Raw genomic sequence first — 23560 nt, 5'->3', positions numbered from 1 at the left:
TGTGGGTAGCTGTGGCTGATGTTGATACATTTGAGTTTCTGCATCTGTAACGTGCTGACTCGTGGATCTGATGATTGCAAGTCACAGTTTGCGACTCGTGCATTGCCAGACCTGATGTCATCAGGTACACGCATCAAATATTACACAGGCTCTCAATATAATTCAGTTCCTTGCTTCATTAGCAGCTTGTTACGTGGATTATTCTGGCAGCCAGTTTAATATCTGAGCCCATGTTATCTTGTTGTATTGTTTAGGGAAAGCATTTATGGGGTTAAATCTGATTATAATTCTCCTCCTCCCCCACCTAAACTTGTAATTCGAAATTTGGGTTCAACTCAAATTCCACCCACTTTTCTTACTAATTTCTCCAAAGAACTAGGGTCAAAATTGCCAAATGTGGCCACTGACTCTCAGTTGCTCGTTTGGAGACACCCGGGAGACACCCGTTTGGAGACACCCATTGTCTGAAGCGCTGAGCAGCCAAGCCTGTTGAGTTGGAGTTACCAGGAGATGTGCCTGCTAGCACTTCGGAACATCAGGCCGGAAGGGTCAAATACAGGCACCTAACATCAGCATCTCCTCTCGCAAAGGCAGCTGCCAGTGAATGCTTGGTAGGAGAGGTGGCAGGAATTGCTCACTGTGATGGGCTAGGATCCTGGCATAATACACACAGCCACGGAGCTCTGGCGTTTCTTGCCGCTCCACGTGGGACAGTCATTCCCTTCCCTCCATCACATCAGCTTGCTCCCGTTGTAAACCTACAGCGACTGACTGTAACAATAGCGGAGGCTTCATCTGCCAGTAACTTTAATGTTATTTCTAAAAATAAATCAAACCTACAAAGTACAGTAGCCCTGAGCCATGTGGACCCATCAAAACTGGCCCCAGGGGACAGAAGCATTGACCCAAAAGGGCTACAGTTCCTAAGAGGATGATGTGGGGAGCACTGACAATGTTGTTCCTGTAGGGGTTGCTGTGGCTGTGACTTACCAGGTGTACTTCATGAGGAAGCTATGGCTGACTGTAACTCCTGGGAAAGACCTGAAGGCTGACTCCATCTTTCATTACCACCAGGTAACTACGTCTCTAGGGAATGGCCAGGAAGGGAACTTATATCATGCAGTGTGATCAGGGCGATACAGGGGAGAACCTGATCCTGCCAGAGTATTTATTTCTCCATCTCAGACAGGGCAGCCACCATCATAGGTCCAGGGTCACACACAGATTTTAAAACACATAATCAATTTGGCATCTGTCAATATCAAGTTACCCTTCAGGGCTGGCCTTTTGCTGGGGGCTTGATCTGTGAGGCCTGCATCTCCATTTCACAGTCTCTGCCTGGCCTGGCCTGTATTGGCTCCAGACCATTCTGCACAGATTCACTGCTTGTGCCTTCCAGGAGCTGCCCAAGTATCTGCGAGGATATCACAAGTGCTCCAAAGAGGAAGCTGTCCAGATAGCAGGGCTGATTTATAAGGTCCGTTTTGACAAGGACCGATCACAGCAGGCAGCCATCCCCAAGATGCTGAAGGAGTTGGTGCCAGACAATCTGATCCGAGCGATGGCTCTGGAGGAGTGGAAGAAGGTAAAAGACCCATCACATGTGCTTGAGGCAGCCAGCCGGTCCTGCTCCTCACGCTGCTGCGGCTACTCTTTTACATGCCCAGCTCACGGAGCGCTAGCACGAGGACAGCTCCTCAAGCTGGGAGTCAGGCTGCCAGCTCAAAGTGCAGCCAGACCCTCTGTTCCTGTTTATAGCCAGATTTTGCATCCTCTCTAAAATAATCCTCTGACATGTGCGTATCTCCAGAGCTGCTAAGCTGAGCTGTGCAGTCCTCTCGGAGACCACCCCAGACCTCTCCATTTTCTGTGTCCACCGTGGCTGGATGGACAGACAGACAAGGACACAGTTAGGAAATATCACTGGATTTGAGGGTTAACTTCATCCACATCAAAGCCGGTTCACATAATCAGCCTTTCATGGGTAGCCAGTTATCATGTAGCAGCCAGAGGCAGTATACACACCTCTGCGCAATTCGTAACAAACAGGACAAAGACCCCTCTTCCCCACCAGGCAGAGAGAAGGGTTGGACAGATGCTTGGCAGGGAATCAGAGGGTGTATGCATTGACAGGAGGTGCCAGGGCACAGCTTGTCCTACACATTTGTATAGGACAGGTGAGACTTGCTCATGGAGGCAACAGTTCCCCTGTGTCTGACTCTCACCCTGACTCAGCCGTCCCTCTGGGGCACCTGCTTCTGCAGGGTCTCATCCATCCCCCTAGAGAGAGGACAGACAGGAACTGTTAGGAGCTCCCCCTCCCTACATGAGCTTCACTTTCTCTGCCCCAGGCCTAGGGGAGGAGGAGAGCTGGGAGCCCTGGGTGGAGTTTTCCACTGTGCTGCCTGGAGGCCCAGCTGGGGAAGCTGCTGGGCCAGGTGACCTTCACTCAGGCTCCCTCAGGCCTGGTGGGGAGCTGCTGGTCTGGGAGGATCTTCAGTTCCCATTGCTGGATTTCAGGGCAGGAACCTGTGTAAGAGGAGCTGCTCGGAGATTTCCACCTTCCTTCCTTATAGCAGCTGCAGGAGACCCCAGGGCTCCCTCTTCCTGCAGGCATAGGTGCCCCTTGCTGCCTTGGGGTGATGTGGCCAAGTGACTGATCCTGCAGTGTGATGGGTGAGTGCATGTCTGCAGGACAAACCCTGGGTGGGGGAAAGCCTGTCTCTACTCTCTCACTCACTGGGGTGTACATGTCCCTTTTCTATACAGAATATCATCGGCGCCTACAGCAAACATGAGGGCAAAACGGTGGACGAGGCCAAGGTTGCCTTCTTGAAGCTGATCCACCGGTGGCCCACGTTTGGGTCAGCCTTCTTCGAAGTGAAGGTGTGTCTAGGCGGCTTCTCATTCCGCGTGCACTAATGGTTCTGCCAGGGGAGCACCAGGTGGGGTGCTATCATCTGCCAAATGGGAAGCTATTCCAGGCCCTACCCCTCCTGCGAAAGGGGGGAAGAGACTGTGAGAACACATTAGTGAGAGAAAGCAAAACTCATTTCCTTCCACGTGGTGAGGTTCGTGGTCCCTGCCCTCTTGTGGGAGCAAGTCAGTGGTCTAGATCCAGCTCCTGGGGAAGCTCTGGCTCATGAGACTCCTCTGTCCTGTTCACCACTCTCCTTGTCCAGTGAAAGATAATTGTCATAAGGGGCCATGGTGGCACAGGGAGAGGTGCCCCCTCAGGTATCCAGGTCCACTCCCCATGGGGGTGCTTGAACTGAACTCTTGTGTTTGGTAGGAACCAGTGCAGAGAGGAGCACAGGGGGATGTGTTCAGTGACCAGGGTTGGCTGCTGCATTATATATTCTTTGGAGCCCCTTTGTAGGTGCCTCCCTAACCTGAATGCAGTGTTCTGGATCCTGCTGCCCTCAACCTAATGCAGCCAGATGCCATCTATTCCTTTCCTCCCCAGCAGCAGTGCACACTACTAACCTTTTCACGCCGCAGCCCCCCTCCAACGTCCCATCATCCCCCCCCAGCTTGGGTCTCAACTCATCTTGGTTTGTGCAGTGCCAGGAAGGGTGCGCCACAAACCAAAGTGAGAGAACTACTGCCTGATAGCCCAGAGCTAGCAAACGAGATCTGCCTTTAAACAGCCGTTGTGCGAGTCTTCAGTATGGTCTTAGAACAGTCACCCTTGGCAACGGTTACATGGCACTTTCCGAGCTTGTTGCCTCCGTGTTAATTTGATAGAGACAGTAAACAACATTGGGGAAAGTTGAATGTCTCTCTGCGATTAATAGGAATCGTCATTCACCTCTCCACAAACACACTCTTATTTTGTTCCTGATCACCAGCAAACCTCCGAGCCAAATTTCCCAGACATCATACTGATTGCAGTCAACAAGCAAGGAGTCTCGCTAATACACCCCAAGACCAAGGTAAGAGTCACTTCTCCAGTGCCTGGGGGATGCTGCAGTCTGGCTCTCTGGGAAATGCAGGCCACCTCACCTTGACAGCTCTAACGAGGGATCCCCGCACTGGCCGGGCCCATTAAGGAACAAGGGATAGGACTTTCTACCTGGATCTTAGGAGGAGACAAACAGAGCCCTTATCCATTTGTTCTGGGAAACTGAAGGATGGATGGTGCCCAAAATCACTGCTTGGGATTAGAGCTGCTGTTCCAAAATAATTCAGGCAATTGCTACAAGCAATCTCTGCCCGGGAAAGGAAAGGCCTGATGGCAGCTCTAAAGGGGAGTGGTGGCAAGAAGGATATGTAATGAGGAAGGAGCAATCCCCAACTGAAGGAGTTCGGCCAAGTGGATGGAGCGGATAGTAGGGAACCAGCTTTAGGGAATTAGTGGCAGGAAAGCTGAGTTGTTTACAGAACAGCAAATATCTAGGATGGAAAGAGACAGGTAATCAGGCTGTAGGCCTGTCAGTGTAGTTAGCTCTGTCAAGCCTGCAGAACAGGGCCATGTCTACACTGCAACAGAAGACCTATGGCTGGCCCCGCGCAGGTGATTTGGGCTGCAGGGCTATAAAATTGCATTGTAGATGCTTGGGCTGGAGCAAAGGCTCAGAGACCCCCATGTAGGGGAAGGGTCCCAGAGCCTGGGCTGCAGCCCAAACCCAAACATCTTCACCGCAACTTTATAGCCCCGCAGCCTGAGCCCAATTCAGCTGACCTGGACCAGCTGCAGTGTAAACATTCACAATAAGAATTTATAGGGTATGTCATCATGTTGCTTTTACAAAAAATAAAGCCACTGGTATATCCAATGGCTTAATGGCTACTAACGTAAGCAGCAGCATGGCATGGGAAAGGCTAACAGTGAACAACTGCCTTCCAGAAACCCAAAACCTCAGGGCTGAGCTGCTCTGTGCAGGTAGGGAGGATTATGCTGTGCTGCTGTTTGGGGCATGAGCAGAATTCAACAGCTGTGTGACAGTCCCTAACAGAAGGCACTAGGAGATGAAAGGATACACTTGCCCTACTGGAGCGCTTTTTCTAACCCGGCACAATCTGTTTCCCTTCCAAACTGTTTCAGTTTGGTTATTTATGTCTCTTTCTACCTGCAGGACATCTTAACAGTTTACCCCTTTAATAAAATCTCCAACTGGAGCAGTGGGAGCACATACTTCCACATGACAATTGGGAACCTGGTGCGGGGAAGCCGGATTCTGTGCGAGACATCTCTGGTGAGGAGCCTCACTGTCCCTTCCATGTTCCCCTCCTCAGCTTTCCCTTTCTTCTTATGTCTATAAGCATCACAGATACCTGGTGTAAGGATGCTGATGTACATGAAAACAGCCAGATAAAGAATACACTATAACAGGGCCAACTTTGTTCTGTCTCTTAGTCCACAAATTACAGAGACCTTTTGCTGGTTCAACACCCTGGGCAGTTCATTTACAGTTGCATCCCACCATCTTCACAGGATACCCAAGACCTTTCCCAAGCAGAGGAGAGCTAGCTCTCGCTCTCTCACTGCCTGCTTCCCCCCTGTGTTCTTCCTTCCTGTGCCTATTTGTGGGCTCTTGGCTAATGGCTTAATTGGCCTTTCTTCCCTGCCCTGCCCACAAATTAGCCACAGCCTTGCATAGTCAGCTCCAATCTACTTTGCCTGATTGGGGCTGCTGTGAAGAGCGCTGACTCAGGCCTTTATACCTAGCACTCTATCACAAGCAGACTGCTTCCTGCCATGACTGGCTTTAGGATTGATGGAGGTGACAAGAGCTCTGTTCCCACAGTAATTGTTCTTCCCGATTTACTGACCAACTCTCTCGCAGGTCAGAAGCAGATTGCTGCTCTATGGCACCAGCTGCAGTGGAAGAGCGAGTCATGGGTTGAAACCAAAGTGCAGGGAAAAAAGTAGTACTTGTCCCCGTTCTGCCGGCAAACCAAGCTTCCCCTCCCTGAGGCTCCACTCACCTAGCTCTCTGTAATACAATTACAGCCCCTTGCTTTTCACAAATACAAAATAAAATGAAAATCAACGTATAAAAAAAAACCCTCCTCCTGCAATGGCGGCTCCTGTCCCGGGGGCTGGGCCAAGCTCCCCACTCCAGGCATTGTGACCTGATGCACAGATTTGCAGTGCTGCTCAGGTTTGACCTAGTCAAGCCTCCACTGGGACCGGGGAGGGCAGCTGGGACAAATTTGAGTGAGGGGTGTTGTGACCCCTCCCCAGGGCCTCCTGGTGAAAATGTCGTAACAAAAATCCTGAAAAGTGATTTATAAAAAGAATTATAAATAAAAAGAATTTCGTGGGATTCTAAATACGATCTTCCTTTTCTGGCATGCTTTGATCAGCAGCAAAATGGTTAGCAGTGCTGAGACCTTGTCATTAGATTTCAGAGTCAATGAGCCCTTAAAATCAGTGGCTCTCAAACTCTTGTACTGGTGACCCCTTTCACATAGCAAGCCTCTGAGTGCGACCCCCCACCCTTATAAATTAAACACACTTTTTAACATATTTAACACCATTATAAATGCTGGAGGCAAAGCAGGGTTTGGGGTGGAGGTTGACAGCTTGCGACCCCCCCAGTAATAACCTCGTGACCCCCTGTGGGGTCCCGACCCCCAGTTTGAGAACCCTTGACTTAAATGAGTGGGGGAGTCCCATTTCTCCCAGACGTCTTGTTTCAGGCTGTCTGCAAGACTCAGGAAGGCACGTCTGCCTTGGTTTATAAGGGCTCGTATTGTTAAGGTTACCTTTGCAAACATAAGGACTAGTGACTTGTATATGAAAGCTGAGATTCTGAAACACAAGATGGCAGCCCACAGTGTAAAACATTCGTTTGCTGAACCACTACAGACCGACCCTGTTTGATCACTAGACCAGGGACCAAATGGCTTCCTGCAGTGTAGGCAGCACTGCTTTCAATAGCGCTGCTGGGATACCTGAGGATACACCAACAGGAGCCATGGAAAAGAATGATCTGAACAATGTTAGGAACTGGGAGAGCAGGTACAGAGGGCACACAGCTTGGGGAATAACTCTCGATGCCAGCTGGCACCCTCTAGAGGCCTTTTCAAGAGACTAGGTTAAAGTTTCTCTCTCCTGCAGGGTTACAAAATGGATGACCTGTTGACATCCTATGTACAGCTGCTAATGAACGCTGTGAACAAGCAGAGGAATCCCCGCCTCCCTGCATGAGGGTAGAAGCCTGCAATTCATACCTGTGCCAAACAGCCTCCATTTCATATCCCAGAACAAAACCCATTTTAACACTGGTCCTGCCAATTAATCCTCTGATCACACCCATTCTTCAGTAAGCCACGCTGGTGAAGTACTGCTACAGGGGAAGCACGAATGAGGACACATTTTAAGCTCTCCTCGCCTAGACCCAATGGACAAATTCAATATGGTTTATAAAGGTCACAGTGTTTTCCTGGATTTCAACCTGGGCACGGCCCTCAATTAATACATGAAAAAGCAGTCTGAAAACCTCTTCGGATCTACTATGGTGTCCTCCGTTCTGACAGGGACCTGCCCGTCCAATTCCTTCCTTCTGGCAACGTAAGGGCACATCATTCAGTATACTCCCACCAACTGCATAAGCTACCTGAGTCTCTGGCAAAGAGAGAGATAATGTTACTTTTTCAACACAACGGAGAGGTTCCAAGAGTGGAGGAAAAGCCAAAACATTTCAGCAAAGCGTTCAGTGGTAGGAACACAGAGAGAAATTCTTCAAAAAGGGAGGTGCTGCTTTTCTTCAGTCTTCTAGCATTAGAATACTTGCTGCCAGTCCCAGTAATAGCAACCCTATTCTGCAATTATGGGAGAAACTGCATCGTCCTGGACATTTCAGGCTGGTAAGGTATACTGGGCTTTGCAGAAGGGAAGAACCGTTTCTGCTATAACATGGTTGTTGTCTGCTGTCTTGTTGCCTTAGAGAAGTTGTGAGCTAGTGCACTTCCTTTTGTGTCCCCTTTGGTAGCTGCACCTGAGTGTCCCCCAGCTTTCCTTTCTCATAAGGAAACAGCAGAGTGCTCCCCGCTATGCATGAACACACACTGATTCGGGCTGTTATTAAGGACTGATTCTGCACCCTTATACTGACATAGCTCCATCTATAAATACTACTCAATGTGAGTCAGGGTTACACAGGATTGATTCTATAACACACAGACCTCTTTTGAAAGTGTCATTTTCCTGCTCTATAGACGTGCTCCTAGCATGGAGTTATGTAGACATTCTTTCAGGAGACAGAATGCCAGTTGGTTCATTTTATTGGTTTTCATTTCTCTTGATCTTTCTCCAACTTCCTGTTTGGCAGACAGCTTGAATGGCAAAGCCTGTTTCAGAGTTTGTTCATCACGTGCTCCTCCATAGCCAGAACTCCTGTCAGCAAGAGAGAACTCTCTCACAGTAAGAACTGCTCAGAGTTCAAAAAGCCTGGGAGGTAACCTTGCCCCTACACTACTTTCTAGTACTAGCAGAGCAAATACTTGTCCTTCCCAAATCGGAAGAGCCCTCCCATGACCACAGTAGCATGTGGTGCTTTTAGTGCATTTACACCAAGTTCCTTGAGGCATGGTTTAACAGTGCTGGAAAAGCCGTGCTGTTGAATCTCTCGTTCTAGTTTGCCAATGTATGGACAATGGGCTTCGTTGTCCCCTGGACGTGTGCGTGCAACACAGCCATTAATGGAAGGATTGTACATGCACTGCAGGGAGAATAGGGTCTCAATATCTCTATGCATCTAAATGAGTGCCACACTTTTCAGAATAGTTGATCTTTTTGTGACCAGTCAGATATTCCCAATGCAATGTCCATTGCCAGCAATGGATGCTTTGAGACTACCAATGTCAAGGTGTTAATGCTGGCATCATACTTTTGAATTCAATTTAATTAGATATAGTATCTGAGAAATGTTTTATACATTGACTCCGTACTGAAATCTTTGCAGCCAAACTATTCTGTTTTCCCGTTTTTAAATAAACTGTTGCAGATCAGTGATGATGATGTGGTTTCTTTCTTCCACAAGTCTGGTGAGTGCTCTCCCAACCTCAGTATAATCTGAAAACCTCTCCAATAACTCATACTACCTCTGCATTACTACAGCGTACCATTCACCACTGACATCTGGAGTCCAACCTAGCTACATGGCATGTGTCAGACACAACAGCAGTGCCTCCACACACTAGAGCATTGATGAATACATCACCCTTTAACCAGCACTGATGGAAAATGTTTCAGCAAAACATTCTTGTCATAGACTCACCCTCCTGAAGCACCTCCTCATGGCAAGACCCAGCACTGCAGCCCCTCCACCTCACCTTCCTCCTCCAGACTTTGGTGCTCTGTGTGGTGACTTAGTCCTCCGGCCAGGTCACACCAAGAGTCCCATCCCTTCTTGGTAACAACGTCCCAACTCAAAACACACAGGAATGAAAATCCTGAGCTCAGTCTTCTGCAGATTCTTCGCTCATCTCCCAGGCTCTGCAGAGTTCTTCACTCAATTACTGAGCAAGGCCTCCCAGGGCTTTCTCCCTGGAGGCCCAGCTTCTCCTGAGTGGTTAACTCTCAGGGCTTTTTCCCTGGAGTCTCTCTCTGCTCCCAGACCTGCTGTAGGAGTCTTCTTCTCTCCAACTGCCCTCTCCCTTCAGGGTCAATCCGAGGCTAGATACCTCCTGCAGGTCCCTCTGTAGTTCCTTTCCCAGAGAGGAAGTTCCAAACTCCTCCCTTCTGGATCTCCTCCCCCTATTGCTCTGCACTCCGTTCTTTATAGGAACCACCCAGCCTGGTTCTCCCCCGCCTGGTCTAATCCTTAATTACCTGTCTCCCCTTCAGGTGCCACAGAACAGGCTAACTGTCCTTGCCAATGTGGGGTTTATAATATCATCACAATTCTGAAATAGGAATGTGTCCGATCCTTGGAGTTACTGAGTGATTCACCCTGGGTCACATCAGAGTTGTAGATCCAAAGGACTCAGGTTTTACTGTACAGTACGCATATACAACAGTTGTTATATTTTAATCTTTAGTGTGACGATTTAAAATGTATTGCGGTTAACTTTATTACAAGAACATACATAACAGGTGCAGATTATAATATTTTAGTCCAGCAGTCACAGATTTTGGTTAGATATCACAAACTCAGAAGTACAAAAGTACAAAACGAGAAATCCGCAGTCTGCAGAATACATGCCATGTAATAGGGAGTGGGCTTGTCCCTTTAGTATTAATACATTTCTTCATTCATTCTATAGAATCCTTAGCACTAAGAGTGCTTTACAAACTAAGAACTGAACACCTCTTAGAACTGCTTTAGTCACAGATTTATCTGCGAACCAGTGCCTCCTCTGATATACGTTTCAAATGGACACTTAACCTCTTCAGTCCCAGCAGTCCGCATCATCCAATACAAAACATTTGGCATTGGAAACTCCGAGCATGGAAGGTTAAACAATTTTTGCTAATGCTGTGTGGATCACTGTGAGGGTAAGCACCAGGACCCAAACCCTAGAGAAAACATATAGCAGTTTGTTTTGTAATAAGGAAGGATATTAGGGAAGTGATTAATATTCCCCTTGAATAGGAGTAAGCTGCACATATCGCAGTTGCTAAAAGCATTTCCGTCTTCAAGTGTAGTCAGTGAGCATTAGTGATTTATTTTAAATATGTATATAAATATAGGTTTAAAACTGTGAAAGTATACAATGGACAGCAGCTTTTGGTAAGTAATACAAGGTTAGTCTTTGGAACCAAATTCATCACTGATATAACTGATATGCACAGAGGATAATGGAGTGACAGCAAGAATGAATTTGACTTTCTGAATTTAGAGCAAAGGAAAACGCACATATCTTAGTCTTAACATTGCTTTCTATGAAGGAGAGTCTCTCCTGACTCCAGCATTATGAAGAACACACAGGTATTAGCAAATCCATCATACCAAAAGACTCTACCGTAAAGAAGTCCACAGATCCTATCACATCTACTTTACATCCTATGCCATTTACTTTTCCAAAGGTGGAATCTGGGGGAAGATGAATGTTTCCAAGCTGTTGTGTAGTTATTTCCCATAACTCTCTTGATTGCTTAGTCTCTCAAATCTGATATCATAACTCTGTAGACAACCATGTGCTCTACAAAGCAGAACTCTAGTGAAAGATTTGTCAGATTAACAGTTAGAAAGAGACACTTTAAGACATTTGATTATCCATATATTATAAAGCTCAGGGTCGATGGGTGTCTTTTCCTTTAAGTAAAAGTACGAGCAAGCCCTGGCCTAATCTACTGAATTTCAAATATTAGGAAATAAGAGTCCTCACTGTATCTCTTCTCATAGTACAAAGATATTCACATTCGTCTTTACATGCACATGTTTAACCATGTATTTGCATTTTCCATTGCTAAACTCAAGAGTGGCCTCTGCAGGAAACACAGCTGACAAGATTTGAGCTGGTCTGGAAGACAACTACTGTCCATGAAGGACTCAATTTTTGCATATTCACAAGAACATATAATGCCATCTTCCCAGGAAATTCTTTTGAACTAGGACTGGTGAATCAGCTGAAAATACCCAGCTGCCCAGATTCAGCACTGGGCTCCTTCCTGTGACCAAGGGCATGGGGAAAGGAGCTGCATGCTCCAGGCTAGGAAGAATCAGCATAATGAATTGTGACTGCTCATGGGTCTGAGGTGCCTGTGCTTTAGTTCTTCAGCCAAACTCTAGAGAGAATAAGCGACATAGTGGACTGGTCCCAGCAGTGGCCACTTAAGACTGCCTTCAGTTGTGCAGTTCCTTGTGCCCCTCCCTGAAGGACAGGCCAAGGGCTACAGAAGAACAAGAGCTGTCCTCAAGTGCTATTAAACTGTGACAAAAATAATACTGTCTAGGTTATTGTGCAGATTGATAGTCACGGTGGAAGACAGACAAGCTCTCTCATTAGATCAGAGAGTCCATCCCTTCGTAAGTGCAAAAGCAGAAGGGGTGCACAGAAGGTGTTAAAATAGTTATGATAGCTTACTACAGCAGAAGGTAAAGCAGCCAAAGGCAGTTGGTATTAGGAAAGCAGCTAACTAACCAGGAGTCTTGCGCAGGGAGTCCTTTCTGCACTAGCCTTTTCCCCTAACATTTCTCACCATTGCTATCTCTGGTACAGCTTCACTCGTGGTAGCAACAGCAAGTGCTCTAGTGTAGAGCAGCCACCAGCATTTTAGCCACTAGGTTGTGAGAGTTTGCTCTAAGCAGCATTAGACAACAGGGGATCTGTGTGGTGTTGCTTTACACCCGGGCTCATTGGCCCAGCTGTGGGTATAGCCTAAAGCTTATTGAGCTGGTAACCTACCCACTCTGCAGCAAGGGGACAGGCTAAATGACTCAAGTGTTGACAGTCCTCCAATGCTTTCCCACAATTCCCCTCCTGCACCCAGGACAGACAAGTTCTCCCATTATACACTGGGAAAGAATCAGAGAGTGGTTCAGCTTACTGCAGTGCTAAGAACCATGGGGTATCATGTGCCTCCGGAAATCCTAACATCTCAGACAGGTGACTGCAGCACCACTGAGTACATAGTAACTTGGGTAGGGCTCTGCAGTGTGGCCTCTTACACCTGAGCTAGGCTAAGCCGGGCATCAATCACCCAAGTTAATTCTGCAGTGAAGACATGCCCAAGGAGGTTAAAACACTAGAAGCTGTTTAGTGCCCTGTCTACATAACAGCATCCACTGGTGCTACCACCAAAGAAGTTGCATCAGTAATAGCAAAGGTGCAAAATGGTACCGTGGACACAGCTAGTGTCTTACTACAAGATTTATAGATATGAGTCTGAAGGCTCTTTTGGTTCACTTGAACGGTCCTAGAGCCCAGGCTCCAGCCGAACCCCAGAAGTCTACACTGTAATTAAACAGCCCCAAAGCCCAGGCCCCATTAACCCAAGTCAGCTGGTACAGGCCAGCCATGGGTTTTTAATTGCAGTGTAGACATACACTGAGTGTCATGGAAACTGAGCTGAGAAGGTAGTCTTTCCATTCAAACAAAGGGAAAAGGCTTGGCTCAGACTGAATTTTTTAACAGTTACCAGATCTGCCAACTGGGTTTTGTTATGCAAAAGAGTAACCACACCTCCAGGCATATTGCAGGTACTGTAGAGGGTAATGGCAGGTGTGTCAGTGGGTAGGGTATAATGTCACACTGGGCAATTTCAAGCCCTGGGAGTCAGTGATCTAATGGAGAACTGGCAAGTAAACATTGAATATTAGTTCCTGGCATCCCCTGCCTTCACCCTCGCACTACATATCCCCCTTCAATTGTAAGGGAATTGAATACTTTTGAGAAGTATCAAACTGACTCAACTCAACTCAGAGATTGAAATCCTCTATGCATCAACCAGGACAACAGTAGTGAAACTTCTGTGCACTGCCCAGACACTATACTCCCACTCTGGCATAGAGTGAGGTGAGTAGGTAGCATAGATTCTGTGCCCATTCACTCCTTCCCTTGCCTAGAGAAAATGTCAACAAGGGTGTCAAGAAGGGCGATTGCTGCGGCAGTTTTGTGATGTGGATATTTGTTCACCGGGAATCTAGACACAGACCAGCTCATTTTGGACATACCAAACACTTATCAGATGGTGGTAATTTTGGGCCACATTCAGAACAATGTCCTATAGGTGAAAAGCTCTGTGTACAAGGCATTTAAGGAATCCTTGATACTTATAACTGGTGTTGAACAATCTGCACATTTCACCATCTGATATTTAAACCACTGTTCTTTCCAAATTCCTCAGGCTACAGAAGAGAGAACTTCAGCTCCATGTAGAAACGATGAAGGACAGAAAAACAATGGTGTACATCTGATCAATGGCAGAATAATGCCAGTTAACTACCATACCTATTGCTCTACCCTACCCCCTCAGCAGAGGCCAAACTCCCCATGCAGTCAGTGTTAATTTGCAACTGCCTGAGTAAAGCGACATTCAGGGTGAAAGCTGCAGTGACAAAAGCTGGAGGAGGTACTATTTGTCTGTGGTTTGTTTCAGACATTCTTAACAGCTCCCTTTGTGATCAGTAGCTGCTGCAAGTTGCAGTCTGTGAGGATAAGAGTGCAGTCAGCAGAATGACAGACCCGTTTAAGCAGAGTTTAAATCCACAGCTTTGGGATGCGATTTCTTGGAGGCCAGCTCAGACAGCTTTTTCAGACGTTTCTTCAGCTCCAGAGGGAATTTCTCATAGCATTTCTTGCACACAGGCTTCATGTCAAACTCCACAAACTTGTTCCTTTCAAAGAAACACTGAGCTATTAAAAACAGCACTTGCAAAACTACATTCATGGCTTAATGTTCAGTAATCAAGAGTGTGTGTGTGTGGGCTTGCTTTCTACTGAACGTATAAAACCCCTCATTTCAACACACAGATTCCAATCTTGCCAGTATGTTCGCATATCAGAATTTAATGCACACGTGTGGTAGTGTTCATGCCAAGTTAGGTGCCCAGCTGTGTGAACACAGATACATATGGACTGATGACTGGAGATCAGGTCCACATGCTTACCAATAATGAAATGTCCAGCCATGGAACACTTTGTGATTGGCTCTTAGCAACACTTCTGCGTGGCTGCTTTCCAAAACTTGGGGGCAGCAGCTTTGCACTGGCAACAGGAAAACATTTTGATTCTTCACACTCCTCCCCTCTGTGCTGCCAAGTGCACCTCAGCCTGCTATGAATGCCCCTTGCTAGCTAGTACCAGGGTGGAAGCACATTCATTTTCCCTGTACATCGATCCACAGTGCTTTTCTTCTGTTGCAGCTCAATGGCTTTCCTATGCTTGCTATTTCATAGAAATCATAGAATCATAGAACTAGAAGGGATCTCGAGAGGTCATATAGTCCAGTCCCCTGCACTCAAGGCAGGACTAAGTATTATCTAGACCATCCCTGACAGGTATTTGTCCAACCTGCTCTTAAAAATCCCCAATGATGGAGATTCCACAACCTCCCTAGGCAATTTATTCCAGTGCTTAACCACTCTGACAGTTAGGAATTTTTTCCTAATGTCCAACCTAAACCACCCTTGCTGCAATTTAAGCCCATTGCTTCTTATCCTATCCTCAGAAGTTAAGAACCATTTTTCTCCCTCCTCCTTGTAACAACCTTTTATGTACTTGAAAACTGTCATCATGTCCCCCCTCAGTCTTCTCTTCTTCAGACTAAACAAACCCAATTTTTTCAATCTTCCCTCATAGGTCAGGTTTTCTGGACCTTTAATCATTTTTGTTGCTCTTCTCTGGACTTTCTCCAATTTGTCCACATCTTTCCTGAAATGTGGCACTTAGAACTGGGCACAATACTCCAGTTGAGACCTAATCAGCGCGGAGTAAAGCGGAAGAATTACTTCTTGTGTCTTGCTTCCAATACTCCTGCTAATACATCCCAGAAGGATGTTTGCTTTTTTTTGCAACAGTGTTATACTGTTGACTCATATTTAGCTTGTGATCCGCTATGACCCCCAGATCCCTTTCCGCAGTACTCCTTCCTAGGCAGTCATTTCCCATTTTGTATGTGTGCAAGTGATTGTTCCTTCCTAAGTGGAGTACTTTGCATTCGTCCTTATTGAATTTCATCGTATTTACTTCAGACCATTTCTCCAGTTTGTCCAGATCATTTTGAATTTTAATCCTATCCTCCAAAGCACTTGCAACCCCTCCCAGCTTGCTATCGTCCGCAAACTTTATGAGCGTACTCTCTATGCCATTATCTAAATCATTGATGAAGATATTGAACAGAACTGGACCCTGAACCAATCACTGTGGGACCCCACTCATTATGCCCTTCCAGCATGACTGTGAACCACTGATAACCACTCTCTGGGAACGATTTTCCAACCAGTTATGCACCCACCTTATAGTAGCTCCATCTAGGTTGCATTTCCCTAGTTTGTTTATGAGAAGGTCATGCGAGACAGTATCAAAAGCCTTACTAAAGTCAAGATATACCACATCTACTGCTTCCCCCCTATTCATAAGGCGTGTTACCCTGTCAAAGAAAGCTATCAGGTTTATTCCTGACAAATCCATGCTGACTGTTATTTATCACCTTATTATCTTTCAAATTCTCAACCAGTTCTTCCCTATTTGTCAAAATCAAATCTAGAACAGCCTCCCCCCTAGTAGCTTTCTCTTTCTCCAATACATTCCAAGAACTTGTTGGATAATCTGTGCCCTGCTGTGTTATTTGGCTCCTTTACTACCCCACTCAGTTGCACGAGTGTCTCTCACAAGGCAGATAAGGACTCAAGCAGCCATGAACTTCAGTGGGTCACAATCAGACAGCGATCTAGCTATCACAAATGGTGACTGCAGCAGAATCAGGCAACTGCATTCATTTGGTTGGCAAAAATCAAGAAGTGGAATTTCACTAGCAGAGTCAGTGTCCCAGACACTCGAGTCAGTTAGTCTAGAGCCAACTCAGTCTGAGACTTGCCATTCCTTATCCCCCAATAGCCTCATATTCCCAGACTTCCTGCCATTGAGCTTCCACCAAGTTTACTGTGGTTAATGTTGCTCCTTTAAGCAGCAGCAAGGGGAGTTCACTGCAAGGTGGCCCTCCCAGGAATGTGCCCACTCTCCATTAATCCAGGGAAGGGAAGAGAAGGGAAGGCTGTCTCTGAGATAAGCACAGACAAACTAATTTTCTAGATGCTTGAACTAACTTTGCCACTGTGTTTCCTAAGTCCCAGTTCTTACAAGTGACCTATAATATTATCTTAAAGCATGCCCTATATGTAGTATGCTTTTAATGCCTCAAACATTAAACACTATGCTGAGTGGGTACCTCTGGAATCATGCTGGCTGGTGCGACAGCCCTGGGATGTCCCATGCTGCATGTCAGTTACCAAACAGCCCAGTTGGAGCATGGACCTGGGGGCTCAGGGCAGTGTCATTTTATTATGGAGTGAGACTTTGCTAAGCGTTTTTAATCAGTATAAAAGAATAAAGAATTTAAAAACACTTTCCAAAATCCACCTTCTATAATGAAAACACCATTTCCTTGAGCCCTAAGGGTCAGTTCCTTGATAACAGAGGCATGTTGGGCCATCACAGCAGAGCTGGGGTGATATCAGAGGCCCTGAAACTAGGAAAGTGGCATTTAAAGTTAGTTTGTATTCATTGTCCCTGTGCCACTTACTATTTGGGGCATTTAGCACACAACTCTTTGGAAATGGGCTCAGTTACCTTTCAATAGGCTACCTTTCTAGGGGAAAGCTGTACGTACTGCAGGAGAGGATGCTACTCTACAGCTGCAGGGTGCCAGCACCATTCCCCCAGGCTGATGAAAGAGTTATCCTAGGTCTGCAAGTGTTTACTTACTTCAGTGTGAGCTTGATGTTGCAGGTGGAGCAGGAGAAGCAATTCACACACCAAGCCTTGTTGAGAGCTGATACCACTGTGCAAAATAAGAGAAAACAACCAGATTATCTAGTCTCAGAGTCCTATCCCAATTCAGTGAGCCAAGATGTAAAAAGAAACATTGAAGCCTTGCAACTGCAGGACTGCAACAGCTGCACTGAGAAACAGAATGGGAGAGTGACCCAAAATAAGGAGAGAACAAATCTTACCGTCCCCCTCGATCACGTGGCTGCAGTTGTAGCAGACATCTCCGAAGAGCTGCATGCAGAAGGAATAAAATGGGAACTTATTTTACTGACTATGAAGGAGTCTGCCCATGCTCCCCAAATTAGACAGCTGGTGCAAACATCAAACTCCTGATGGATGCAGCAGCACCCTAACATTCATTTACATCTCCTGACTAGCTTCTCATACACTTGCCCATTGGTCTATGGTCATTCAGAACTTGTACCCTCAAATCTTAGAAGTTTTTTTGTTGATGCCTCATATTCTTGGTACCATTATAACATGATCTCTGAGCCTGTATGCCTGGGAATTTGGGAGACAATGTCAATAGATCACAACACTGATCAAAGATAAATATCTCCTGATCATAGGCCATAAACATCGAGCAAAGAGTGCTATTTTAAAAGCAATTGATATTTAGCCTTTAACAACTCTACAAGGGAAATGCAGTATTTTGTCTGATGGAAATTGGTGTAGAGTCATGGCTGCTCATTGTATCTTTATGATAATGTTACCTTTGTGTCAGCTTACAGGACAGATCTTTTCTGTGCTTTAGCCAACTAGATGCCATGGCATTTATTTTAAACAATTACAAATAGGCTGGCTTCACATGGGTTATAGAATGTTTTCGATTCTTAACAAAAGGTTAGCCAAGCAGCCATCTGACTGGTTAACACTAATTTTATTTGGTATAATTACAGAAATTTTAATTTGTTTGCTGTGTTGTTATAGCTGTGTTGCTCCCAGGATACAAGAGACAAGGTTTGTGAGATAATACCTTGTATTGGACCAACTGCTGTCGATGAAAGCTCTGTAGCGCTCGAAAGCTTGTCTCACCAACAGAAGTTGGTCCAATAGAAGATATCACCTCATGCACCTTGTGTCTCAGAAGTTTTAAGGGAAATCCAGGGACAGCAATTTTTTCTTTCAACAGGGAAGATCCCTGTCCCCATTACATTTTCATTCTCTAATCACTGCCACTTTCCTAGAATTGTATGTCAACACATCTTCCACAGAAAACACTTTTCCTTTTTCAATTAGATTCCCCACCACCAGAGGTTACTGATATTTCTTAACAACTCACTCCAGATAACAATGCATTTCTGGTTATATGGTGCATGGGGAAAATGCTGTGCTTATTTCCCAAATTTCTCTAGGGGGCATTCTTTCTCCCCAGCCCCTCAGCCAAGAGAGGTGCCTGCTGAATGGGTGTAGGACAGCAATGCTTACCTGATTGTAGTGAGTCTCGCAGTAAGCCAGTCCTTTTTTCTCATAGTGGCGATGCCCCAGAAATGGCTTCTCACATTTGGCACAAACAAAATGCTGCAAAAGTAAAAAGGCATTCAGTGTCGGTGGAAGGGCCCCCACAGCTAGAAGACATGCCCGGACGCGGCCCCGGAAATAAGCCAGTGGTTTGCACAAGAGTTTCAGATCTTTATACAAACACAGACAAGAAAACCCTGAAAGAACCTTGTGGGATGGTGATAGTGGGACGCTATCACAATGTAAATGACAGTCAAAGGAACAACGACACATCAGGGTTAGAAGACACACATGCACTCTGGCTACACAACAGATTCTACCACTATTATCATCTGTTGAGCTGCACTGTACAAAAAAAAATTGCTTGCAAGATTTGGAAGGTGAGATGTGTGACTCAAGAACCTCTTAATGCCAACTGGCAAAGGGATGCAGAGGAGTTACCGGAATCTCCTGATTTTGGTATGTACATTCTGGTTCAAAGAATGTCTCGTGAGGTCTCAAATGATAGCTGGTGCCACACTGGTTATCACTATTGTTGTGAAATGTATGTACAGATACTATGTAAGGAGTTACACACACACACACACACACAAAATATGTCCTTAAAGTCTCTGTGGGAGAGCTGGACACCATCAAAGGTGAAAAACAAGTTTTCTGTCAGATAAAAGATGTTTATTCATCTCTTTGTTTACATCTAAACTGAATATTGTCTCATTCACTACTGGTCACTTATCGCCTGTCAAAACTAAATGCAATGAAGGATTGTGCAGAATTTGGAGAAAGTCTAACAGGAAGAGAAAAGCAGTGGTGCTTAGGGGAGATGGGGGGAAGGAACCCTATCTAGAGATATACATCAAAGGTTTGCTCTACTATATTTGGGAGGCAAAGACGACATCCTGGCACCCTTCACTAAGGAGTAAAAGGACAGTGCTTCTGCTTCATGAAGAAGAGTCTTGGTTGAATATGCTGAAGAGAATTTTGGGTGAGAGAAGCTTCTTTAGACAAGACAGTAACTTGTTAATTAAGGTTAGTCTCTAGAAAGCAGGTTATGATTTTGTTTTACACATAACCATTTGTTTCCAATATTCTCTATTTCTTTGATAATATATTTATAGTGAAAACAAGAATATGTTTTCTAAGTGCTGTGGTATTAAGCAAAGTGCTGGCTCGGAGTTGAATCTTACATGCTGGTGTGTATTGTTCCTTTGGGAAAAGCAGATCTGCTAATTCTGTGAGTGTCCCATGGATAAGGGACTGGATACTACAGGGATTCAGGAATCGGTGTGTGCCTATGGCTACCTGTACAGTGAGAAGGAGGACTGGAAGGTAGTGCTTGTGCCACCAGAGGCTGGTGGTTTCAGGGAGCTGATCCACCACAGGCAGACTCAAGCATGCTTCATGCTAAGGGCAGGTGGTGGTGAGGTACCTCACAACCTGGGTACCCCGGAAAGTGTCACAGCGATGTTACAGTTTGTTACTTGGAGCTAGAGGTAAGGACATAGAGAGGATGTACATAACTTCAGTGGTAAATGCTATTTTGCAGACCCCAGAATCTTTGCAATGTAATGCAGAAATTTTAAAATAATTTTCCTGAGAATAAATTACACAATGGTATTGTTACTGTGCAAAAGATGAAGTGCAGCATTCACAACTCTAGTGCATGTGACTTACCCAGGTAAAGCTCACCCCAGGTGAATACAGTCTGAATTTGGCCTAAACAGGAATGGTGGGAATTTCTAATGTTCACCATAACAGCCTCCAACTTGCATTAGGCCTCTGGCAGTATGCATTCCACAGGCAGTTTCACACTGATCTCACCTCAACATGCCATTGCTTCCCCAGAGCATTGACCACTCGTCCTTCAATAGGCCTGCGACAGGCTCCACAGATTGGGATACCCATCTTGTCATGGCAGGGCAGGCAATAGAGTTCCCCTTTCAGCTCCCTGGCCTCAGCAGTCAGCTCCTTCCTGAAAACACCACAAACAAATGTTCTTGAAGCAACACCACTGACCCAAGCCCCAGCCAACAGCTGTTTCACGATTAAACCTGACACTTACATGAGCTTCCCTCCAGACGTGAATATCTAAGATGAAGCTGTGGAAGAATGAACTTCAAAGCCAACTTCCATGCTTTGGCCCCCAGCTACGCTATAAACACAGGCATCCTGAATTATGCTTGTGAAACATGGCTGTGGTCAAACCCTGGTGGTTATCTAATAGGTCTTTCTGTCCACAAATGCAAGGCTAAATCACGTTTGGCCACAATGTTTAAACAAGGTTATTTTTGTAATGTAAACAGGACCTTTGAGAGTGGCTCATTTCCAGGAACTGTTCTCAAGCCCAGTAGACAATGGTGCCCAGTAAGCAATGCATGAAGGAAGGAGAACCCTATATAGCTGAACAGAAGAACAACAATTCTATCATTTTGATTCCAACTCTTTTGATCTTTCACATACAAAACTTCTTGTCTGCCAGATAACTTAAAGGCTGCAAAGCGTAGCTGATGATTACAGAGTCCAGAAAGAGACTGCACTCTTGTCCATATAGTACATTTCCCTGGTTTGTTGATGGAAGCTGGGAGAGGAGAACATACCCACAGTGGGTGCAGTTGAAGTGATCTGGATGGTAGGAGTCATTCCTGAACATCAGAGGCTGCTCATCGATTATCAGGTGGCACTTCTGACAGATATACTTGCCTAGCCCCTTGGCTTTCTCCCGGTTATGGCAAGGCCTGCACAGGTGCCTGGGTGAGAATTGGAAAGAAAGGGCAGCATCAGTAGAGTCTTTCTCCCAAAGACAGCAGCCACTGTTCTAGAGGATGGGAGTTAAACATCATCTAATGGTGCTAGTGCTAACCAAACCCTGAGGTAGCCTTTCAGAGTAACAGCCGTGTTAGTCTGTATTTGCAAAAAGAAAAGGAGTACTTGTGGCACCTTAGAGACTAACCAGGTAGCCTTGTAACTCCACCTGCCCCATTCGGATACAGTTAGGTATTTCCTAAGCCTCCTTATGTGGCATTTCTTCTCTTCACTACAGGCGTCAACTGCAGTAAAAACAGTAGACAGTTTAGCTGTCTGTAATTGCAACTCAGCTTACGAACACAATGGGAGACGGCATGTGGGCCCGAATCACTATGCATGAAGCATCTGCTTTTGTATGTAGCAATAAGACACTCATAGATGTGCATATCAGAGTACTTAATAAGTGTCTTATCAGCACAGCAGAGAGCTTGTGTGCACATATGTACGCAAGTATGTCCCTACAAATCTATAAATGTGTTTGTGTTTACATAAATCTATGCACACAATCCTCTGACTGCTCTGTCGAAGGGAGTTCACTCTCAGTGCTCCTCTTGAAGGCACGTTGCTAAAGTGCCTCCACCATGGTTGGATCCATTAGTCCTCACTAACCAGACAAACCAGAAAGCCTTTGAATCATAGCTCTTCTACCCAAAAGCTCCCTATTAAGTTTAAGACAAACAAGGGAGTCTCTACTCTGTGGTGCAAACTCTTAATATTTTTCAAACTGCAACAGAAGCACAAGTCCTGATCGGGCCTGCAGCTGACATTGCTGGGAGTGAACTCTGTGACAAAAGGGATAAGAGATAAACAGCTGTAAAGATCAGAGCTCCTGTTTACACAGAGACCAATCAAAAGATGAGGTGCTGAATCAGTCAGTTTTGTGCCCAGTATTTAAAAGCTCTCATGGGGTGGTCTTTAGTTTAGTTCACCCATCAGCTGTCCTCCCAGCATTAGTGTTGTTTGCTGGGTGCGGAGGTTTGGCTAAATTGAACACATAGCAGGCAAATGGGGGAATAATCTATGCCTGTTTTCTCACCATTGTCCAACCTGACGAAAACATGCTTAGTTCCCCCTCACTACAGTCACATGTACATCCCTGGTTAAGATTTAACGGTATTCTCCCAAAGAGCCCATCAACTACAGTGAAAAACGGTAAAGGAAAGGTGGTGTCATGGCTAATGCAACAAACTGACTAGGAGTCAGAAGATCTGGGTTCTATTCCTGGCTCTCTCTGGGATTGCCTGTGGGACTTTGTGCAAGTCACTTAACCTCAGGTGTCCCATCTGTAAAATGGGGCTAAGAATACTTCCCTGTAGCACAGGGGTGTTGTGTGGCCTCAAACATCTATGATCCTCAGATGGAAAGCACCTGCATAAGCTGAAAGTATGATTATTATTTTCTCACTTTTTAAGTCCTCTCTTCTGTAATAGTTTCTTTCCAGGGCTGGAACCACTGTCTTCCCAGATGGAGCCACAGTCCCCACCAAAAGCAGACAGCGCCCCATTATAAGAGAGCATGCAGCTGTGCTCATCCCTGGATAAAGGCATCAGTTTTATTCAGCACTGTCAAATGGGGACTAATTATACAGGGCAGGACACTGGGACCCCTGCAGCAAGTGTCCTGAAAAAGACCCCTCTCATTCAGCTGAATAAGGGGCCTTCAACCCTTTGCACTGATAAACCATTATCAGCCCCTCCCCATTCACAAACCCTCTCTGCTGTCCCATAGACCCTCCTCTATTGCAAGCAAAGTGAAGTCTTGGAATCGCAGAGCTGTTGCCATAGCAGCCGCCCCTCTCACCCCAACTCCCACCATTATGGAATTATCCCATTCTCAAGCGTCCTGTTGTGTCTATTAATACCAGACTCCCCCCCTGCACAATACCCCTTTCCACCCCTCCAAAATAATC

The 23560-nt window shown here is 45.8% G+C and overlaps 2 protein-coding genes across 9 annotated transcripts in view; one reads left to right on the top strand and one right to left on the bottom strand.

Annotated features, from left to right (window-relative positions):
• Positions 1-8954, top strand: part of MYO7B (myosin VIIB) — an 89942-nt gene extending 80988 nt beyond the window's left edge. Inside the window, exons 44-49 of the mRNA XM_074964029.1 lie at positions 968-1074; positions 1400-1585; positions 2770-2886; positions 3852-3935; positions 5079-5198; positions 7070-8954. Of these exons, the coding sequence (XP_074820130.1) occupies positions 968-1074; positions 1400-1585; positions 2770-2886; positions 3852-3935; positions 5079-5198; positions 7070-7159 (704 nt within the window). The 3' untranslated portion in view covers positions 7160-8954. The remainder of the gene's footprint in view (positions 1-967; positions 1075-1399; positions 1586-2769; positions 2887-3851; positions 3936-5078; positions 5199-7069) is intronic.
• The window catches only part of LIMS2 (LIM zinc finger domain containing 2), a 78044-nt gene that overhangs the window by 12354 nt on the left and 42130 nt on the right, over positions 1-23560 (bottom strand). For 5 of the 8 annotated variants that reach the window (XM_074964031.1, XM_074964038.1, XM_074964035.1 and 2 more), the window contains 6 exons: positions 21444-21593; positions 20668-20818; positions 18817-18909; positions 17571-17619; positions 17323-17398; positions 9995-14234 (listed from right to left, as the gene is read on the bottom strand). In XM_074964031.1, coding sequence (XP_074820132.1) covers positions 14087-14234; positions 17323-17398; positions 17571-17619; positions 18817-18909; positions 20668-20818; positions 21444-21593 — 667 coding nt within the window. In that variant the 3' untranslated portion in view covers positions 9995-14086. Of the gene's footprint in view, positions 1-9994; positions 14235-14368; positions 14605-17322; positions 17399-17570; positions 17620-18816; positions 18910-20667; positions 20819-21443; positions 21594-23560 lie in introns of those variants that run through there. The other 3 variants (XM_074964032.1, XM_074964033.1, XM_074964034.1) reach the window with 3 other exon arrangements.

Source organism: Natator depressus, chromosome 9 (assembly GCF_965152275.1).
Source record: "Natator depressus isolate rNatDep1 chromosome 9, rNatDep2.hap1, whole genome shotgun sequence".
In the NCBI taxonomy this organism is placed as follows: Eukaryota; Metazoa; Chordata; order Testudines; family Cheloniidae; genus Natator; species Natator depressus.
This window is presented reverse-complemented; position numbering and strand designations above follow the sequence as displayed.